General features: G+C 43.6%; 1 protein-coding gene across 1 annotated transcript; it reads left to right on the forward strand.

Moving 5' to 3' along the window:
- Nucleotides 1-14,628: 14,628 nt before the first annotated feature.
- Nucleotides 14,629-23,764, forward strand: LOC310789109 (cytosolic phospholipase A2 zeta-like; the record flags this gene model as incomplete). Its single annotated transcript, XM_083650702.1, has 10 exons — nt 14,629-14,786; nt 15,517-15,739; nt 16,515-16,632; nt 17,481-17,618; nt 17,738-17,839; nt 18,209-18,361; nt 18,442-18,636; nt 18,803-18,975; nt 19,207-19,393; nt 23,565-23,764. 10 exons carry the CDS (start codon nt 14,629-14,631, stop codon nt 23,762-23,764), a joined length of 1,647 nt encoding a protein of 548 aa, XP_083506828.1.
- Nucleotides 23,765-23,855: the final 91 nt, after the last annotated feature.

Here is a 23,855-nt window from a genome sequence, read left to right on the forward strand (position 1 = left end):
TAACAGCATGCTGCCTATGGGGTTTGTATGAAACAGTGTTGCATTGTTGCATTGAATCATGTCAAAGGGAGGAAGCTCTTTTGTCTGTTCTCACGTAAGAACAAATAAAAAGTGACAAAGATGCAGTGATATTTAATTGGCATCTGGGCCATGACCGGTCCTTGGCAGATTAAACAAAGACAACACAGAAACTTAACAGTGGCAGGAATCTTCAGGTGATACTCCCACACGAAACCCTTTCAGCTGCCAGCTGGCTGCCATAGCAAAGAACTGAACTGAACTTTCATAAGGTGCACTGCTTCTGGAATGTGACAGAAGTGTCAGTGACAGCCATTAAGAACAACATTATCTCTATCAGGCATGGAGCAGAGGCTAAAACAGAAACTAAACTTTTTGGGCGATATTGTTATGATAAGTCATAGAAAACATCACAGTAACAGGGAAAATTAAAATGTTTCGGGGCATTTTGGATAATTTCCAGTGCAAATTGCAATAGCATTTTTATTTATTCAGGGACCAGGAGGCAATTTGATGTTTCACATGCTTGTGCAGTGTAGGCTCACTCTCCTCAATAAAAACAAATCACACCCGGGTGTTGAAGTTAAGAGAGTATGAGTGTACTCTCTGAAAATACCTTGAAAGTGTTATCATTTATATGGTCCCCCCCTCAGTTGACTTTATAGCATCGTCTGATTTTTCTTTCCGACCAAATGTACAGTAGAGCACATTTCAATTGAAAACTCTCCTCCTTGTACTACCTTGGCTCCTTTTTCCTCTGATAGCCTGCTGGAACCTCCTGTAATTGGTCAGAAAATCCGAACCATCCAAAAAATATTTTCACGCTACAAATGAACCATGGTCCAGTTTGATCCGGACAGAGACATCCACCTCTCTTCATCGGACCAAGATTCGGCTGTTTGCGAGAGGTTGGATTGGAGGGTGGTTTTGTATCAAAATGGAAAGTCCGGACCAAACAAGGTAGATGTGCAAGACCCCTAACAGTGATGTTATTCCTAATTAAGGTCAGGCCTGGCCTCATGCAGAATCTAAGCTGCTGAGAATGAGTGATGCCAAGCAGAGTAGGGATAGTGTGTGTGTGTGTGTGTGTGTGTGTGTGTGTGTGTGTGTGTGTGCGCGCACGTGCGTGCGTTTTGTGTGTGGTTGTTTTCTTTCCTGTCAAACAAGTTTTCTTTTCTCTTATTTCCTCTCAGACATTTTGTCTTTCCTGTCAAACAAGCCCCCGTGTCTCTTTAAATGCAGGCTACATGATTGCCTGGCACTGGCACTGTTTGTCCCTGTGGTTACAGGCAGACGTGCTTCAGAAATACACAGAAATGATCAGAAATAGCTATATCAGTCATTAGTCAAACTAGGCTACTAGTGCTAAGCTGTTTGTTAATGGGTCTGTTGATATGCAAATGCACACTAGCATAATGCTAAGTGGCCAGCCATTTTGGTAATGTGTTAAATCGTAGCCAATGTTTAGAATAGCCACTGATATGCCCGTTGGAGTGTTGCTTGCTATGTGTGAAGGTTAGCTTTATTCATGGTTGCCATACAGTTTATAAAGTTAATTCCTTTAACTTCTTTGGTACCTCATTAACCTCAAGTCACTCTTAGATTATTGTTTTATTGATTTTGTGTGGAGGTGGAGAACAGAGGAACTGTGAGAAGAAGCTGTATCTGCTAGAAGTACACACACACAGAAGAAGAAGAAGAAGAAGAAGAACAAGAAGAAGAGTGAATCTGATAAATTGATTAAGTTTCTTCATAGATCTAGTCTCTTCATTTTGATCTCAACGTGCACCAGATTGATACATTTTTACTTTAAAATGTAAAAAAAAATCTCCCGGGGGGCTGCGGTTTGGGGCTGAGCCCACCCAAAGGTGTCATCCTAAAACCGCCCCTGCGCAACACACTGGCTCTCGTGCTATATTGCTTAAATATATCTATGAGCCTAATAAGTTCAGTGATGATGTCATCAGTGATGATGTCATATTCCAGACCAGGATGGGCTTCTCTTCCAGGGGGGGGTCCCCACGGGTCCGCTAGTGTATTTAAAATAGACACTTTACACCACACTTATTAGCAGTTAATGCAAAATTTAGTAAATGTTCAAATGTACCCGTGCCTTGTTTGTTTTAACTTGTGCAAACCCTTTTTCTGTGTGTGAATTCTTTGAGAGCAACACAACCCAGAGTAAAATCCCTTGTATGTGTTCATACTTGGGCAATAAAGCTGATTCTGATTCATTATATAAGAAAATACGGGATAAGAAGATTAACTAATAGCTTACAAATGACATACTACTGAACGTTATTATAAAGTGTTACCGAAGATTATTCGTGTTATAGTTAGCAGACAGGTCCGCACACAACACCAGCAAACTCCTCTTCTGTCTTCTGTCCAGAATGTTCTGGAGATGAAGCTGTATGATGCTGACTATGGCGCCGACGACCTGATTTCCACACTGCTGTTTGACATCAGCAACCTCACCCTAGGGGAGACGGAGACCCAGGTCTTCATCACATACCAAGAGGTGAAAACCACATCCGCATCTTTAGTCATTAAAGCATCTTGGAATGACACACGATTGATCTGTAAGCTGTACTTCCTCAGAAATGTGACCTAACAAGATAGATAGATAGATAGCTTTATTGTCCTCAGAGAGGAAATTCTTTTTCACAGGCGGTGCGTACAGAAACACAAACATTAGGGACATAAGAGGGTACAAAGAACAACACTTGAGACATAAGAGTAGCCGAGCAGAGACAATAGCACATCACATGGTAAGCAGGAGAGAAGGGTTACATATTTAAAGTTATTATAGCAGTTGGGACGAAGCTTTTGCCAAAGCGGCCTTTTTGCACAAAGGCTGTCTATACCTACGGCCAGAGGGGAGGAGGGTGAAGTGCTGGTTGAGTGGGGGGTTTGGGTCATGTGTGATGGTGCGTGCTTTACGGGATATGGATGAGGTGACACAGTCAGATAGGTTGGGAGTGGTGATACCGATGAGTTTACTGGCTAAGTGTGTTATTTTTAGGAGTTTGTTCTTATTGGTGACTGTGAGCATGTGGAAATAACAGATGGTGCAGTAGAGGAGAACCGGTTCAACAATGCTGCGATACAGGAGGAGAAGAAGATGGGGTTGGACTGAGAGGTGACGTAGTTTGCGGATGGCTGTGAGTCTCTGTTGGCAACGTTTGTAAATGTCCATGGTGTGCTGATTGAAACTGAGTTTATTGTCTATAGTGATTCCAAGGTATTTGAAGGAGTCCACCACCTCTACCTTCTGTCCGTTGATGGTGAGACTGGGGGGATGGTCCGGTGTTTTGGGGGGGCTGAAGAGTAGTTCTTTGGTTTTTGGGATGTTGAGGTGGAGAAAGTTATTGTCGCACCATGTCCAGAAGTGTGATATGGAGTGATGGTAGGCGGAGAGAGAGTCCTGGTTATTGAGCAGTGCGAGGATGGCTGTGTCAACAATGGTGCTAGCACTTTAGCTGCTCCAGCTAAAAGTACACATACATTGTGCAATCTGAACACCATCTAGCGTTTCCTTGGTGCTACTCCTGTGGTACATCCTCATTCCTCACAGACACACTGACATATTTCACTAATGAATTGCAGACACTCGACACGTGACATATCTCATAAGAACAGAATGCAGTTTGATCTGATGATAACACATTGTTCTCATGCCCTCAGACAGGGGATGAACTCTTTGTGGAGTTTGAGCTACTGGAGAGGTAAACTTATTTTGCATTTTCCTCCTGTTTTCACTTTGCTTTCATGTAAAGATGAGAAATTACTTGGTAGCCTGAAGTTTATGCACACGTAATGCAACAACATTTATTTGTCTTTTTGTAGTGAGAAGCCCAGTCATGAATACCTCACAAACGGCATCCTAGTGGTAAGTTTTCTCATGTGGGATCCTGACAGAACAATATACTGTACCCCCAAAAAACATGCTCAACCCTCAGTTATTTCTGTGGGTGCTGAATCCTCAAAAAATGTGACAAAAAGAAAATATTCCAGGACAGCACTCGATCCAATAAATTAATGCATTTATTTGTATTGTTGCACAGATGTTTCAGGTCAAACGCCCCTTCCTCAGTGACAGTGCTATTTTTGTCTTTTCTCCATATCCACATTACTTTAACTAGGCATATAGCCTCAAAATCCAGGTCGGGACCAGTTTTAACTTAACAGAAAAATCTCGTCATTGAGTCTCATTGGCTCCAATGTGTCAATAAAATAAACATATCCAAAAACAGATTCCTTTTGAAGTAAGGACCTCTAAGTGAAGTATTAATAACCGTCTCAATGCCTGTACAAAAGTGACTCCTTGGACTCCAACTCCCATAACCCATCACTTCACGGGGGACACGGTGGCTCAGTGGTAGAGCTGTCGCCTCACAGTCAGAAGGTCCTGAGTTCGATTCTCGCCTGGGACACTGTGGGCGCTGTGGTTGTGTTCCCCCCCATATCTTCAGTGCCTACTGCCCAGGTGGGGTATCTCGTCGTAAGGGCCTTTCTCTCTGTGTGGAGTTTGCATGTTCTCCCCGTGCTCCCCCCAGGGGGTTCCTCCGTATATAACCCCCCCACTAAAAACATGCAGAAGATCAGATTGTCATCGTCATCCGACCAGTGACGACAACATCCGAAGTTGGTCCCCGGGCGCTGTACGAGAAAGCGACCCCTGCTCCTGGCCTGCCCCCCGGAGGAAAGGACATGCCTGGATGGGTTAAATGGAGAGGACACTTTTCACCGGCCACCGTCAGCATGAGTGTGTTGTGGCCGCATGCATGTATTGTGGTGTTCGTGTGACAATAAAAGACGGGCTTGTCCGTTACGAGAGAGTTTCCTCACCTCCAGCCATTTCCCTCACACAAGCACACCTACCCCTAATTCCACACTAATTGGAGCAATTACCCACCACACCTGGACAGTTAAAGAGGCACTGATTACCCCTCAGCTCAGTGTTGCCTGGACTAGTGAGCTGCTGGTTGTGTTTATTCCCTCTGATTCTTCCACTGTCAAGGCTTGAAAGAGCAACCTGCATTTTTAGTCACTTTTTACAATAACCATATGACATCTCCTGTTGTGTGGTTATGGCTATTAAAATGCCTAGCTACCGATGATTTTACATCATGATTACAGATTGAACACGTATGTTCACAAGCCCTTGTTTTTAAATCATGCTTTGTTTTCCCAACAGAATATAGTTTGCATGTGCATTTTAATACAACAAATTTAGTGTTGCATGTAATTCTGACTCTAACCTTCATCACCTTTCCAGTCTTAGGATGGGGGAAGTGATTAGGCTACCTGTAATCAGCCCATGGCTTTGGACACAGTTAAAACAGGGAAAGTTGCCACTTGGGATACTTGACAAGAAATGAGAAGGCAGGGTTCCAGTTATATGGGGAGCGAGCTCCCATAAGGAGATTTTTCAATATAATTAGTATTATTTATGCAGAGGTGGAAAGTACTCAAGTACAAGTATTTCAATTATGCACTATTGAGTGAATTCTGTGTGTTTTTACCTATTTATATTAAATCCTCTCTTTTCCCCAAATCGACTTTGAACCAATCTAAGTCAGAGAATACTTCCTCTTGGTTATCTTACCTCAGTTCAAACCTCACTGCTGTCAGTACCCACATGAATTGAGTTTATAAATGACAGATGTGTAAGATAGTAAGAAATGTGGTTCAAACATGAACCAAATCTAAGTCACAGAATATTGCCTCTTGGTCACCTCAGTTCAAAACCTCAATGCTGCTCGTCTTCTGGTGTACACGGTACAAGGGCCCTTCCTTACAGAGTTCCATCACAATCAGTGCCAGGGTCAATATTAGACAGAACTGGACCCCCTTCCCCGCATAAAAAATTCACTCAAGAGTAAATTAATATATAAAAGGAAATAAAGAAATAAAAATTACAATTAAAGGCAGAGCTGAACATAAAAGTATTTAGCCTATTTTTAAAGGTAGCCAGTGTTGGAGCAGATCTGAGATCTGTTGTTTGCATTATGAGCACACCTTACTTTGATTACAATAAACAGAACAACTGATTTCTCTCTGTGCCTCATGTCCCAGGCTGCCCCATTCTCTGCTTTGGATATCAATATCGACGAGCTACTAAGCAATGAAAGTATGTACTATCAAAATCAAACATATGAATTTGACATTTCTGTCCACCTCAATAAGTTTAACTTATTGTATATAACTCATTAAAGTCCCTGGAAACCAGAAATATTTCTTTATTACTTAGCATTTTGAGTTCATCACATCACAGGACCCTATGTTCATAAGCCACCAGCCAAATTTGAACGATGATGAACGTCGCAAAGTATATAAATTTAGGTTTGACAGTCGTGGCAAAACTCATGAGAATCAATAATTTTTTAGAGTGTATTTTCTCCCGCGGACTGTGTGGGCGTGTCCCGTCTGCAGCAGGTTTTCCGAGAGAGAGAGAGCGCGAGACAGAGGGGGGGAGGGAAACGGAGAAAGAGATCGAGTGCTGTGTGTCGAACACAGCACTCGTGCGTGTGTGTGTGTGTGTGTTCGTTGCTCGGAGAGGGAGAGAGACTTGCTGCGACTGCACAGCACTACTGTGTCTGTTTGTGTGTGTGTGTGTGTGTGTGTGTGTGTGTGTGTGTGTGAGAGAGAGTAACCTCACGTCACCAGCCTGTGTGTCTCTCTCTGTGCTCTCTCTCTCACTAGTCCCGAGAGAGAGAGAGAGAGAGAGAGAGAGAGAGAAGCATAGCGCTTGGCACGACGGCACACAGAGTGGGAGGGAGACGGACAGCAAGGGAGCGCTGTCACTGGGGGCAAAGAACGGACAAAAGGAGGGTGGGTGCGGATTGCGCGCGTGTACAAAGGTTATATAGAGCTTATGACGTCATAAGCTCCTGCGTTTTAGCACCTCGCGCACTGCTGTCTTCAATGAGGAAGTACTTTGTAGAATCTTGTAGAAAAGTGTCGATTTTAAGGCTTTGGGTTGAAAGTAATGTATAATAATTTCGGAGGCACAAAATTACTAACATAAGACCCTAAATAACATAGTTAGAACGTTTTTGTGGATTTTGGTTTCCAGGGACTTTAAGTTATATTGAAATGTACATTAAAGCAGCTATGAGCAACTTTTTCGATTGTTATTAAACAGTCTAAATTTAATATCAATGCATCACATCTTACCTCTAATAGTAGACGAGACCAACGCAGAGTAGTCTTGCTTGAACCCCGAGTGAATCGGCCAGTGTTAGTCTGTCTGTGGCCAGGGCAGATCAGGAAGTGAAATGAAACGGTTTGCAGCAGCCACTTCGGCCATAACCACAAAATAACTTCCAAAAAACCTGTTAGAATATAACGAGAGATGTTCGCGAGAGTATGCATGGCGTTCACATTGTTTATGCTATGTTGCTAGGCAGCGCGAACGGGGTAGGCAGGCAGCTGCGTTTCACTTCCGGGTTTCACTTCCGCGTTATCCGGTCCGGCGGTAAGGAGAGAGAGAGAGAGAGCCCCCTGTTGACGCGAGTTTAGACAGACACAGACTTAATAATCATCTAAGGGAGCAATCTCCAATTCACACGGCTTTGGTCTCAGCTACTATTATAAGTAAGATGTGATGCATCAATATTGTGATTATACTGTTTAATAACAATCGAAAAAGTTGCTCGTAGCTGCTTTAAAGGGATAGTTCACGTTTTTTAAAGTCTAGCCCTATTTGCTACTTACCAATATGATGATGTTGATTGGTAGAGTTCTTTCTCAGCAAGATCTCTACCAATCAACATCATCATTAGTTAGTAAGTAGCAAATAGGGCTAGACTTTAAAAAAAACTGTGAACTATCCCTTTAAGCGTCTGCTTTCTTAACTGTTTACATAATTTTCTATCAGCAACCTGGTATTGAAAATAAGGTATGTACTGTGCGCGCCTTGCCATATGGACAATGTGATGTTAGAGCAATTGTAATTTGGCCTAGGACAGTGCTTGTGCGTGCGTGCTCACCTGTGACTTATCAAGCAACGTTAACATATTCACCAGTATCCGTACAGTACAGACACATGATGTAACATTCATATCTCGCACATTTGCATCTTTTCCCAGGTATCAAGGACATGGTGCTTCAACTAAGGGGTGCCTATAAAGAGGATATAGAGGATACTCTATACCCCAAAACCCAGGAAGCAAGAAGCCTGCGCTTCTATATCAACAGGGACCTGGAGACGGAACTAGGAGTGGTGGTGAGGTTCACAGGGATAATTCACTCCAAAACGAAAATTCACTAATTCAGTCATTAACTTCTCACCCCCCACATGTAGTCAAGCCCAAAACACAGCTCCTACAGTTATAACCCCCCCTACTCAACCTTCTCCCACACTATTATAATTAACAATGGCCATCTTTTTCAAGCTCCAAAAATGGCATAAAAATGTTCATCAAATTTCTCAGCTCATGTAGCAAAATTCTAGTTTTTTGTAGCCATACAATTGCACTTTTTCATTCAAAAGTATACATTTACATTTCCTATTTTCCTCCAATAACAATACTTTTTTTTTTTTTTTACAAACAAAAGACAATTACCGAGTGCTCACTGGTCGGCTCCAGGAATGTGAGGTGCTCTCTTGAAGTGCAGAATTGTATCCAAAGGTAAAGCATCAGCTTACTTAAAGGAGGACTAACCCCCCAGATATGTATCAGAACAGTGATTTGAAAATACCTATGGAAAAAACCAAGAAATTACATATGCTCTTGTCTATACTAAACTCTTTGGCTGTGTTCAAGTCAAGATTTTTTTTCTGAAATCGACGCCATTACAGTTTGCCTACCGCCTCAAAAATAATTTATTTGAGAGGGGCAATATCTTTTATAAATATCAACAACTAGCCAACGCTGGTGGTCTGTATGGAAAGAGTGTTGCTCAAAATGGTTGAAAGTGATATCAATTTGGCCATTCAGTGGCGAACTAGAAATTTAATTATTTTTGTCCCATTTTGTCCCATGTGTGTGTGCGTGGCTTGTCTAAACTTACGTTAAAAGAGCCTCGCTGCTCGCAGCACACAGCCACAGTGAGGACAAACGCCCCGCTCTCAGCTTATGTAATCACAAAGCGAGATTTCTCCATTTCTCCATTCCCTCGTCCCATTTGCCATAAATCGCGCCATCAAATCCGTTTTTAATTTTCGTTTTGGGGCTTTTCGTGATTCTTGTTAAAAGTTACTGCAGCGCAGGGCAGTGTCAGACCTCCATGTGAAGAGCTCCGCCCGCGCGTCCCCGCTGCCTGGAGCACACAGCAGCTCGTGCTCGCGCTCTAAAAGGCAGGGTGCCTACGAGCTGCTGCCTGGCCGGCAGAAAGGGCTCCAGACTCGGCGTGATAATCCTGTAACAGCATTTGAGCTTATTCAGGTAAGATATTTATAATGTAATGACACATTCAGCGATAAACTGTCTACAATGAAGACATATGTCAAATATGACAACGTGGTGTTCAGTATTTTAAGAGCACAGGAGCTACTTGCTTGATCAAACGGTCAAACCCATTCCGCGCAGCAAAACACACACGAGTCAACGTGGAGGAGCACACACACACAGACACACCGAGAGAGCCCAGCTGCTGCTGCTGCGCGCGCCCCCGGAGCTTGGTGCTAGTGCATGAGGTTTACAGTACGACTCTCTCCCGCCCGCTCCCGCCTGCCTGGGCTGGAGACAGTGCTTCCAACTCGGACTGATAATATATACATCATCATTCGAGCTTATCCAGGTAAGATATTAATAAAGTAGTGACACATTCAGCGGGAAACTAACTATAATTAAGACATGTGCCAACTTTGACGACGTTTGGTTCAGTATTTTAAGAGCAAACTTCAATAGGAATAGGCTTGGAGTTCTGAGGAGCCGAAAGGGTACAGGGGGGGTAGGGGAGTAATTATCTTGAAATCCCATAGTCTTTGGTTCACCGTGACGTCACGACGTGTCAAATATCCCATTCATTTGAGAGAAAAAAAAAGCAGTGTTCGACCCTTGAGGCGCTTATGCCAGATATGCTGCTGAAAAATGATACAAATGGTCAAATGGCAACAGTTTTGTGTCAAATGTGGAAATTTTGACCAGAATTCTTCACACATCACCCCCAAAGTCATATATATTGGTTAAAAGCTGAAAAAAAGTGTTTTGGGCGTAAAGGTTAAAAATGTTAAAAGGTGTTAAGGTTAAAGGAGCTTTCCTACACGCCGTAGGAAAGAGCTTTCCTACACGCCCTGAAGAAGGCCCTGCGAGGCTGAAACCGGTGGGCGGTGATCATTTTAACTTTATTATGCCCTAGAAAATAAAGGCTTTTTAACCTTTACACCTTGTCTCGGTGTGAGATCAGTGCCTGAAGTAAGCTGATGCTTTACCTTTGGATAACAATACGTTGTTCTAGAATGCAACAACCTGATGGCATATGCACCCTACAGTTCTCTGGCGGAAGTCAAAGGACTGTGCTAGCGCGCACCTCCTCCAAAATCTCCGCTATTTGCAAATGAGTGATTATAGGATCAGAGCATTTATTTATTTTTTCACTCAGGGTTCTAGTGCATAATGCTTTTTCAATACTGTTGTTCTTCTCATTTCTGCCAGGCGAATGTTGGCTAGTTCTATAACAAAGCAATGTTATTGAGGAAAATTTAGGAGATAATGAGGTAAATGTGGGACTTTTCAAGATTCAAGATTCAAGATTCATTTTAATAGCCATAGTGACTTTTTGATTTGACTTTGTGTTTTCGAACCCACATTGCAAACATTTGGCTGTAAAACTCGGATTAGTTGCATGAGCTGTTTTCTGTGGCGATTCGACCATCATGAGAGTGTACTTACTCACGGCCATGTTGTTAATGACTGCATTTTCATTTTTAACACAAATTCTCCAGTTTCTCGCTGAAAGACAAGTGTATATCACACAAATAATGCCATTTTCTCTCTTTCTGTATTGTAGAATCCAGATAATGATAACGAGGGTAATGCTGTCACCGCCTCTGCTGTTCCTCTGTTATCTGCCGTTCCGGTCATGTTCCCACGTGGACATGACAGCAAAGTGACTCTACCTATTGGTCAGGTACAACACATGTCTGTAGCAGGTCTGAGACGTACCTATTGGTCAGGTACAACACATGTCTGTAGCAGGTCTGAGACGTACCTATTGGTCAGGTACAACACATGTCTGTAGCAGGTCTGAGACGTACCTATTGGTCAGGTACAACACATGTCTGTAGCAGGTCTGAGACGTACCTATTGGTCAGGTACAACACATGTCTGTAGCAGGAGACGTACCTATTGGTCAGGTACAACACATGTCTGTAGCAGGAGACATATGCTCTCATTGACTTCTTCTCCCCCTCTTCCTTATCATCTTCTTCCTCTTCTTCCTCCTTTTATTTTCCTTCTTTTTGCTTTCCTTTCCTCGTCCCTTTTCCCCTTTTCTCTCCCAACTAAATGGCTAAGCTACTAGCAGCTGTTCTAGAATACACCTCTTGGTGCTACTTGGACACATCATCAGTGATGAACCCGGGGTCATAGGGTGTTTCGGGTCTTTGATCATCAGACACCCTCGCCCGGGAGACCCTAGTCAGGGGTGATCAGCCGCAGACTTGTGTCCAAGTGGCCCACTACTCCACGGATCCCCCCTTCGGATCCACAGCCATCTTGAAGCTATTTCCGCAGCCTCTGTGATGTTTTTGATGGCTCTTTTGCACAGCTGACCTTTTACTCCAAGGAGTTTGAGGGTTCGGTGTAATGACTGGCCAGCGAAACCCCGGCACCCTACTTCGACTGGTTCGCCGCGGGCTTTCCAGCCTTTGTTCCTGCACTCCGTCACAAGCTCAGCGTATTTGGCCCTCTTACGCTCATTGGCCTCATCGATCCGGTCTTCCCAAGGGACAGTAAGCTCCACTAGGACCACTTGCTTCGTTGACTCTGATGTTAACACCATGTCTGGGCGGAGTGAAGTGGCAAAGATGTGTTCCGGGAACTTAAGCTGCCTTCCCAGGTCGACTTGGAGCTTCCAGTCCCGTGCCGTGGTGAGAAGCCCTCCGGAGGAACTTGGCTGCTGTTGTGCCTTCTCCCCAGCTCTGACGAAGGCGATGGATTGCTTGGGGGTGCGCTGGTACTTGCTGTTGTTGATGGCTGTGCTGACTGTGTCTGCCAGAGCCCTGAGGACCTGGTCATGACGCCAGCGGTACCGCCCATCCCCCAATGCCCTCGAACAGCAACTGAGGATGTGTTCCATGGTGCCTCTCTTCTGGCACAGTTGGCATGCCGGAGTGTCTGCTAAGCCCCAGCGGTGCAGGTTGGTTGGACTTGGGAGAACGTCGTACACAGATTGGATGAGGAACTTTATGTGCTGGGGTTCGAATCTCCAGATCTCTGGCCAGGTGATTTTACGCTGTTCAGCGTGCTCCCACCTTGTCCAGGCGCCTTGCTGGTACATGCCGACCATCTTGGTCCGGCGGTCTTCCTCCACCTCCGCTCGTATCTCATCCTGCACCATGTGACATTTCTCCCTTCCTCTGGCTTTGTCGTAGCGGGGTTTGGGGAAACTGCCTAGTCCTGCCCGTCCCACTGCCACATTGCCGACCAAGATGCTGTGCTGTAGCCGTGCCTCTGCTCTATCGACTGCTTCCTGTGCCTTCCACTTCCTTCCAGTTTTTACAAGGATTCCCGCTCCAGCGACTTTGGCGACACATCATAACTTCCCTGGCACGTGTAACCTTGAATTCCTCTGACAAGCCGCTGATGGGAAGCTGCAGCTTGGTGGAATGCCCATAGAAGGCAATGCTGCTAAGGGACCGCGGAAGCCCAAGCCACCTCCGGAGAGATTGACTGATGGTTCTTTCCAGCATCTCCACAGTTGTCATAGGCACCTCGTAGACAAGCAGGGGCCAGAGAAGCCTCGGCAGGACTCCATGTTGGTACATCCAGGCTTTGAATTTTCCTGGGAGCCCCGACTTGTCTATTGCTGTGAGCCAGGATGTCAAGTCGCTCTTGGTTTGTTGGAGTGCATCTGAATCCCAGCTGTAATTTGAATTATTTTTTTGATTCTATAGAGAAAACTTGCTGCACTTACATAATAATGTGGTGTTTTCCCCTAACAGGACACAGTGGATTTTAAGCTGCATACACACACTTGGTAAGGTGCTTATCTTTTCATGCGGTAGCATAGCCAATCACACACAAAGTATTTGACACCATGAGTGACATTGTGCGTGCGTGTGTCTGTGTGCATTTACCTTGATACCTTTGCTTTTACAATGCAAAGCCCTAGCACGGGCGAAGGTCAGGCAGTGCGTATGGCTTCTGACATCCCAGCCCAGGAGAAAGAATATGTAGAAAAGAGGAAAGTCGTGGTGGGACAGGCTTTGCAGAAGCTACTTGGCCTCCGCTCTCCTCCTGGACCCAAAAAGGTACAGTGCACTTTTGGAAATTCATGACATACACCTATCATTTGTATATATGCTAAAACCACATATATACATACACACACACACGCACACGCACACACACACACATACAGGTATATATATATACATACATACACACACACACACACACACATACAGGTATATACTGTATATATATATATATACATACATACATACATACACACACACACACACACACACACACACACACAAATATATATATACATATATATATATATATATATATATATATATACACCGGTATATATAAACACCTGGCTCGGATGTAAGCTAATAACAGGGTGTAAATCACATCTTTTTAAGTAAACTTGGCATCTCAGGACTAATAACAGATATCTAATAACAGGGTGTAAATCACATATTTTCAAGTAAACTTGGCATCTCAGGACTTGTGCAGACTTGAATTACGCCAGGGGAGCAGTATGGAAACATTGTATGCATTTTTTCTGTTGTTGTTTTTTGACGTTTTTGCTCATGGCCCCCTTCACACTCAGCAGACAGCTCTACTTGCCTGAGGCGGCCGGTGCCTGAGACCGTGCATGCTGCATTCTACTGCATGTAGTACACCTTCTATACTGTATGAAAAAGCAGCTGTACCTCATACAACTCCACATCAAAACATCCAAACTATCCCTTTAACTCTGATGTGGAACCTAGTAAATAAATTAGGTTACACAACTTTTCCAACAAATTTAGATTATTATTATTGTTGACCTCTCAGTTCTGTATTCTACATACATTTTATATCCTCTAAAATCATCTTTCTATGTAGATCCTACAAGTCTTACAGGTACAGTATATGCCAACATCCAGGGGTGTAGTAGTAAATACAGAGGTGGGTAAACTATCCGAGGTGAGTAGTTTACCCACCCTGTTTCGCCTCATTGATTGATACAGTTGATGATAAACTCTCTGCATCGTTTCAAAGAGGTGGGTAAACTGTGTTTACTTGTGTTTACCCCCCACTACGCCCCTGTGTGTTTACCCCCCACTACGCCCCTGTGTGTTTACCCCCCACTACGCCCCTGTGTGTTTACCCTCCACTACGCCCCTGTGTGTTTACCCTCCACTACGCCCCTGCCAACAAGCTGATAAGGATCTCAGTAGCGAATGTAGAATTAGAACATTATCATATCCATTGAAACATGTCTCTGTCCTCTGCCCAGACGCCTGTAATCGCTTTGGTGGGTTCAGGAGGCGGGACCAGGGCGATGACAGGCCTGTTTGGCAGTCTGAGGGGGCTGCAGCAAATAGGCGTCCTGGACGCAGCCACGTACATCACTGGTGTGTCCGGTTCCACATGGTGAGTTAGCCAAAAATGAGGGGTCTTCAAGTTCACCATATTTGCACAGTGCTATCTGCTATGTCACAATATTTCTTATTGGTAAAACCTCATTAGCACCTTCTTTGTCTACTGGCAAACAATGTTACATAATTTTAAATAATTTTAATCATTTTATGGCTATTTATCTATCTAATTTGATTATCTAATAAAGACAATTACATCTGTCTCTCTGTCTGTCTGTATGACTATGTACTGTATGCATGTCTGTCCTTCACATATCTCGAGAACTGTTCGACTTCAAACTCAGGGAGTTCACTTAGGGCGACCTGACGGAGTGCAGTGGTGAATTTCGTGAAATTCGGACATGTGCATAGTCATAGCGCCATGGCAACAGAAAAAGCAATTTATCTCCAGAACTGTTTTTGTCCGATCGACTTCAAAGTTGACGGGTGTGCTGCTGGGAATCTGACGAAGTGTGGTGCCGAATGTTGTGCAATTGGGACATGCACATAGATATAGCGCCACCTACTGGCAACACACACAAAAAATTCATCTCGAGAACCGTTCGTCTGATCGACTTACTTGGCAGGTGTGCTGCTGGGGACCCGGCAGAGTGCACTGCCGAATTTCATGCAATTCAACCAATTGGGGAGGGAGTGGTGCAAGGATGGTGGGGTGAAGAGTGAATGGGGGAAAGGGAGGGATGGGAGTGGGCAATTGATTGATTGATTGATTTCCATATGAACAGGGCTATGAGTAGCCTGTATCAGCAAACCAATTGGTCACAGCAGGACTTGAACAGTGCCATCTCAGCCATGGAGGAGAAGATAACCAAGAAATTCCTGAATTGCTTCTCCACTGACAAACTACAGTACTACAAAGATGAAATGCACAAGAAAGAGGAGGAGGGTCACCTTGTGTCACTTGTTGATATGTGGGGCCTGGTTATTGAGGATCTGATCTTTGAGAAGGTAAAATAACTACACTTTCTCTGATCATCATGTTACATTACGGTATATACAGTAGATCTCCACGAGTTTTAAAGCACAGGGGACTTTTATAACATTATTATGTATGTTCCCATGAATATCACTTTAGTGTACCGTAGATGCACAATCACGATAGTAAGAGATATACAACACAGACTAAAGTGTCATTTTTTCACACAGCTAGCAGCTATTACAGTATGTTCACGACTGTCAATATTACCAAGATTTACCAAGTTGACAGGATGTCCCCAACAGAATTCAATCACTAACATAAAACATGCCAAGACAACATGTTGCAACCTCACACATCTTATTTTGGCAAGTTCATATTCATTGATTGTGGTGTTTGATTTTCTCTTTTGTCCCTGAAAACATTTGTATAATTGATTTGCAGACTAAATGTTTTGTTTTGCTTGTTAATCAGTCCCTCCATGAGTTTGCAGTTGTTTTTTGTGTGATTGTTGCCATAAAAAATGCTTGATTTTTCAGCGGCTTTTCTGAAAAATTGCAATGCAATTTGCATTTTATCTGATTGTTTGGTGGTAAAATTGCAGGAACTGGCAAAAGTTGCAGGTTGAGGAACCTGTTTTGCCTTTTTTGAGGTTTAATCGCGGGAGATTGGTTGAATTTGGATTAATTATTGTCATCACAAAATCACAATTTCCTGGAGGGACTCGTTGATGGGGAAATATCATGGAGTGTAACAATTATTGATTATGAATTATTAATGAATCTCCTGTCCTTGTTGGCTTCATAGAAAACCACCAGTACCCTGTCTGACCAGCAGAGGGCAATAGCTGATGGCCAAAACCCTTTGCCCATATACACAGCTGTCAATATGAAGGATGACCTAACCGGCATCCAGTGTGAAGCTGGTAAAGATCATCTCTAGACATTTTCTTCAATCTATTTTTAACTAACATCATAGCTGAAACAGGGCAGTTGAAATTCAATTTGATAAATGTCATGTTTTTTTTCCCCATTGTCACCTGCCTAAATTATAATGGTCCTGGACATATTGGGGGTTATTCATACAACTCACTGGCAGGGTTGCACACTGTGGGCTCAGACCGTCATGGTAGAGTATTCATAAATGGGAATTCATCAAATACCATATACTATGCAACTATTTCATTAAAAAAACACTATATACACTTAAACACTATATACACAAATTATATACACTCTTTATTATATACACTCGTTTTCTCTCTCAATCATCACTTATGACCCATAGAATTGTGTGGCGCTGTGTTTATGTGCAGAGACGCTGCCCCCCCTGTCTGTATTGTCATGTTTTCACAATGTTTTGCTGTGTTCTGTGGTGTGTGGTTGAGCGAGGTTGACAGTAAATGGGGAGAGCGAATGTCACAAAACCAGTGAAATGCAGGGATTAAACAATTTTGTCTGATAGTTTCACAGCGGTTATGTTATAAAAGCATAAATAAACAAACACCTCCAAACCATGGAGGTATATGCTCCAAACACCTCGCAAAACGCTCTAGGAACGAGCCGCATTTCCTGGTTTGCAATCTACTGCTCTGCTCTGAGCGATGTTATTGGCTGGACACTAGACGTCCCCGCGTGGGGCTCTGAACATGTTTCCGCCCACAAACATCCCGTGATTGAGGCCCACAGGCATAGACAAACTATATAAACAAATTATGAATATGCATGTCATAACTAGCCCTTTTGTTCTCCCCTTGACTGATCTTGTTTTCAGAGTGGTGTGAGTTCACCCCCTATGAAGTCGGCATTTCCAAGTATGGGGCGTTTGTCCCAGCTGAGGCGTTTGGGAGTCAATTCTTCCTTGGTCATAGGGTCAAAAAACTCAAAGAAATCCGCCTCCCTTATTTGTTGGGTGAGAACATGACAACTCCGTCATAAACCTACTGTCATGTTAATATTAATATGTATGGTTCTACAATCAATTATGTGCAATAATAGAATTAAATCTTTTTAATATTTCAATCTTATCAGGGATATGGAGCAGTGCCTTCTCCGTAACCATGACCGAACTATGGCAGTTTGCTACAGGTGCCAAGCCTTCCTGGACTCTTCTGGAACCTAATGTCGAGATAGGTACAACAATCAGCACATTTGCCCTATGGTGCCCTGAGACACACAGTTGATTTGCTGACTACTAATGTTGTTCTTGACACAGTATTCATTTTTTTCTTTTTTCTTGTGCTGCATGATATCACATATGTGTTTTAAGTTTTTATTATTATTATTATCATTATTATTATTTGGGCATTTTCGCCTTGATTAGACAGGACATTAGGCAGACAAGAAAGGGGGGGAGAGAGAGGGGATGACATGCGGCAAAGGACTGCGGGTCAGATTCGAACCCGCGTCGGCCACGCGAAGAACAAAGCCTCCGTGGTCCACGTGCCACCAGGACTGACCAGGTAAGCCACCTTAGGACACACTTTCTCACTTTCTCAACAGAGTGTGACCCGTCAAGTCCGTCAAATCCTGCGTCAACTCTGGACACGATCCTGGTGAATCCAGTGACAGGCATAGCCAAGAGGCTGACTGATTTCTTCAAGGATCGTCTGCACTGGAACTACATCGAAAACAAGAACTTTACTGCCTCCAAAGGTAGGCTCCCCCCAGTCCTGTTATTGCTGAGTATTGTGCAAATCTGGTTTTCTTGAACCACTTTCTCACTTTCTCAACAGAGTGTGACCCGTCAAGTCCGTCAAATTCTGCGTCAACTCTGGACACGTTCCTGGTGAATCCAGTGACAGGCATAGCCAAGAGGCTGACTGATTTCTTCAAGGATCGTCCGGTCGTTGCCCAGGTGTACAACTTCATGCGTGGCCTCTTCCTGCACTGGAACTACATCGAAAACAAGAACTTTACTGCCTCCAAAGGTAGGCTCCCCCCAGTCCTGTTATTGCTGAGTATTGTGCAAATCTGGTTTTCTTGAACCACTTTTGTTTCTATCAATGTAGAGGTGGCACTTTTGATTGGTTTGAACTTCGCCATGAGCAGCTGATGAGTTCTCCTACATCATTTCATTCTCCATCTGCTCATTAGCCACACATATAGATGCCTTTCCAAACAAACTGACCCCGGCTGACCCCACACTACACCTCGTGGATGCCGGTCATGCCATCAACATCGGCTGTGTGCCCGTCCTGCGGCCAGAGAGAGATGTGGACATCATCATATCCCTCAGCTATTCATGGGACCCAGACCATATCTTCAATGTAAATACCACCCTGCGCTCATTAAGAGGAAAAACAGAACATTTAATTGTATCTTGAGTTTCTTATAGAGCTTTTTATCAATTCTACTTTGTCATCCATTTGTCATTTATTTTTATTGATTTATTTTCTAACTTCAAAAATCCTGATTTCAACATGAATTAAGACGGTTAAACATTTTTCAGTCTGTCAACTCTGTAAATAAGTGCATTCCTCTGCTGTTCAATCGAACAGGTGTTGAAGAAGACAGCTGCTTACTGTGCGGACCATGAGATCCCCTTCCCGACTATTGACTATGCCAGACTGGATAAGGAGCCTCGTCAGGAGCTGTACGTCTTTGAGGATAAGGAGAATCCCAGAGCCCCGATCGTGCTCCATCTCCCACTCGTCAATGTCACACACAAAGAGTTCAAAGCACCTGGTAAGTTCAACGTGAACATGCTGCCTCCATACCTGACTTGTTTTGCTCACGTCATGTACGGCTTCCTTCTGATGGCGCGGAAGTTAATTGAAAAGCTGTAGTTCCTCGAATGGCCGCTAGGCATTGGGGGCAGTAGGCATTCCCCCCATGTTAAAATGCCCCACTTTGTAACAAGATTAAACATCTTTCCAGTTAGGGGCAAAACACGGTTTTGGTCTATATAGCTAATTTCACCTTTTCATAACAACTGTGGGGGGGGATTTTTTATATAACTCGCCCGTTTGGAGTAAAATAGATGATAGAAAAGGGGGTGATTGACAGATCGCTTGTCCAGTGATCGCGCAGCTTGTCGATCACGGACCAATAGCAGGCGGAGCTGCGGCTCTGGGAAACTCCCATCTCACTTGAGCTGCGGAAGGACTCAACCCATTAACCTCCCACTCTGCTGATGACAAATCAAGATGGCGAAGGCCAACGTTTCAACTCCGAACGGGAGACCAAGATGAATTTTGGTGATAAAAACAAGAAAGAACACAACGATACATATAATAAGAAAAGAACAGACAATATATCAATCACAGAGGATAAAAACACAATAAAGCCCGAAGGCTTATTTCCATTGTGGTCCTCACATAAAACATATAGTAAAGACGAGGCATAAAAAACATAAAACACTTAAAACAATTTAAAAAAAAAACATAAAACAATGGAGAGCGGTTACATTAAAGGAACTCAAAATAAAACAATAGCAGTAGATAATGCAAATAGCAAGCAGGGCAATGTATCACTTATAAAAAGAATAAAAGAAATTAAAAGAAATAAAAAGGCTATAAATAAATGTAAAGTGCATTGCCATGGAGCCAGTAATTTAAAGTGCATTTCTATGGAGCCAGTACTTAAGGGCTCTTTTAAAACTGGTCACAGTAATGCTTGCTTTTATGTCCCTTGGCAGATTGTTCCAGTGAACTGCTGCACTGTACCTGAAACTATTTTTCCCCCATCAGACTTTTAAAGCGACAGGGTATAAAATCTGTCCACCTACCTCGAGTTGCGTGCTGATGTGTTTCTCATACAAGTAAGAAGTAGTTTAGTAGGTACTTCGGAACCTCATGTAAAGTGATTTTAAAAGTGAGTAGCATTTTGATATATAAAATGCGATTTTCAACCGATAACCATCGGAGACTTTCAAAGTGCTTGGTGTCAAGGTGAGTACGGGGGTGTATCTTCAATACTACTCGAATTTATTTATTTTGGGCTGTCTGCAGCCTGCCTTTTAATCGTTGTGTTAGTCCAGTGTACCATGAGGTGGCAGCGTAGTCAAAGCGACTTTGCACTAGTGCCCCGGCAAGAGTGTGTAATATCTGAGTGTCTAAGAAAACCGCTTTTCTAGCTAGGAATTTTATTCGTTGGTGAATTTTTGTTAGAGCAGTCAATGCCATTTTTTCACCAGATAAGCAGTTATCCAAGACGCATCCAAGATATTTGATGTTGTCAGTGCCCTTGAGTGTACAGTCTCCTATTTTTACAGCAAACCCCCGGTGACCTTGCTAGTCTGATTTTGCTGCCAAACAGGATGGCCTCAGACTTGCCTGTGTGGAGGGACAGTCTGTTAGCCAAGAGCCATTCACAGGCTCTCACCAGCTCAGCACCCACAGTGTCCTCCACCACAGATTTGTCTCTGTGTGAGACCATTAACACGGAGTCATCTGCATACAGAAACAGGTTACAGGAGACAGCAGCATTGAAATCATTAATAAATAATAAAAAGAACAAAGGCCTGAGGATGCTTCCTTGAGGTACCCCCCATCTCATGACTCTTTCATTTGACAATGTCCCATTTACATCCACCATTTGAGTACGATTTTCAAAGTATGAGTGATCCATCATTAAAACCCATAGCTCTTAACTTCTTGATTAATATGTAATGATCCACCGTGTCAAAAGCTTTCTGTAAATCAAGCATGACCAGGCCGCAAAACTTACCACCATCTACTTCTTTCCTAATCAGATCGGTTATACAGTATATACCAGACAGGTATTCGTTGAATGAGCTTTTCTAAAACCGGATTGAAACTCAAATAAAAAGTTGTTTTTATGCCTCCGCCGGCGAAGCCAGGCCGAAGGCATTATGGATCCGGGTTGTCCGTCCGTACGTACGGCCGTCCGTACGGATGTCCGTCCGTACGTCCGTACGGATGTTTGTTAACGCCATATCTGAGGAACGCCTTGACGGAATTTCATCAGATTCGCCTTAAACATTCACTTAGGCTCAAGGATGATCTGATTAGATTTTGGTGGTCAAAGGTCAAAGGTCACTATGACCTCTCGAACGCCATTTTCAAGCTTGTTAACGCGATATCTGAGGAACGCCTGGACGGAATTTCATCAGATTCACCTTAAACATTCACTTAGGCTCAAGGATGAACTGATTCCATTTTGGTTATCAAAGGTCAAAGGTCAAGGTCACAGTGACCTAACAAATGCCATTTTCAAGCTCGGTAACGCCATATCTCAGTAACACATTGACTAAATTTCTTCACATTTGGCTCAAATATCCAATTCTGCACAGAAACGCCTTGATGCAATTTCTTCCTATTTGGCTCCAACATCCACTTGGACTCAAGAATGAACTAATGGCGGAGGCATAAGTCCGCGTTGCGGTCGTTCTAGTTTAAAATAAATTCATTGATCTGTTCTTGAATGAGCCGTTCCAATATTTTTGACAGTGTGCTTAAAATGGAAACTGGTCTGTAATTGTTCAATGGGATAGCTCTGTCCATATTATTTAGGTCAGTGCTCCTGACTCAGCAGAGAGACCTGAGTTTGAGAGGTCAGAGAAGCTCTGGAGAAAGACTTTTGGGCAGCCTCCAAGAGGTCAGGCAAACAATTCAGTGACTCAGAGCCTCCCTCAGTAAGGGTGGGGAAACACTGACCTCTCCTGGGAACATTTTTGCCCAGTACAACTACCGTTTTCAACTGTTGGCCACTGAGCAGCTCCCCTTGTGCTAATTTCTGCTGCCTTGCTCAAAGGCACCTCAACAGTAGTTTTTGAGGGAGGGGGGAGAGCACCCGTCAGAGCGCCCTCCCCCCACATTTTCCCTGTTCAACGCCACAATCCTCTGGCCACAAGCCTGCATTACTTGCAAGTGGGCCTAGCATTCGATTCCCTACAGAGCTTCCAAAGTTACTACATGATAACATCTTTGTGCATTGCTTTAGATACAAGCACTTTCCAAATGGCAGAACAGCCAAAAATACCAGCTTTATGAAGCTCATGATGTACTTTTTGTGTGTGCCTTAGGGCCTGTGTCCACCTAGCGTCTTTTCATCAGCTCCGGCGTCTATTTTCAATTGTTTCCAATGGAGGGAGAGCGTATGCGAGCGCACACGGACGTGTAGAGAAAGTGGGCAGCGCCCAGCGTCTTTTTTTGGCGTTTTTGTGCGCCCGACTCCCAGCGCTTCCAGCTGAAAATATTTTAACTTTTCAGAAAGACGCTGGTGTCGGCTGCTCCTTTTCTGGTAACTAATCATATGGAAAAACTATCGCAACAGAGACAGAACGGCTCAATTGTGGGAGCAGATCGGCTAGACACTTAATATTTCTGGTGAGTGTTGTGCTTACTGCTTTTAATAGCGTAGCCTACCTGTGTTGTTAGCTTGCTAGCTGAACTAACGTTACTTGCAGACTGCTTCCTTGTATATTGTGCGCTGGGATCAGCATTCCCCAGCGCACTCCCAGCGTTTAACGTCGGAAAAAGACGCTAGGTGGACACAGGCCCTTAGGCTGTCTCAGAAAATTTGATTTAAATCTGTAGTATCTTTTGACTCCATACTGTAATTTTGTGGTGCTAGTAACTAACATGTTAAATGTTAAGTCTATCCTTGTCTTGTGCCCATTGTTTGTTGCAGTTTGTCTTTTCTCCTTGCTACATTTAATATTTTTGCAATCTTTGTGTGATCAATGCTCCTGCAATTCGGCACTGACTCCTTGGTCTCTTTGGAACTCTATTTTTGCCTTGTGTTGCATACATATAAAAGATGCAATTGGCCTCTTTAACTGTAACTTGACTGATTGATTGATTGATTGATTGTCCAAATAAATATATTTACTGGTCCATTAAGAACTGTAGTGTGTAAATGTAACAAATTGTCTTGCCCTGCGACTAAACAGGCGTGCCTCGGGTGGGTGCGGCAGAGATCAAAGCCGGGGAAGTGGATGTGAGAAGCAGCGAGTCTCCATACAAGACCGACAACCTCACCTACACCAGAGAGGAGTATGAGGCCCTGGTGGATCTGACGTCCTACAATGTCAACAACAACAAGGAAGGCATCCTGGAGGCCATCCGCAGGGCCCTGGAGAGGAAGGCGTGAAACGCACAGCATGTCTGCCGTTAAAGTCAAATAACAGGTGTTATAACAACTGTCAATGAGTAGTGTTAACGGTAATGTGCCATAATGGTAG

The sequence above is a fragment of the Poromitra crassiceps genome (genome assembly GCF_964638095.1).
Source record: "Poromitra crassiceps genome assembly, chromosome: 14".
NCBI classification, from domain to species: Eukaryota; Metazoa; Chordata; class Actinopteri; order Beryciformes; family Melamphaidae; genus Poromitra; species Poromitra crassiceps.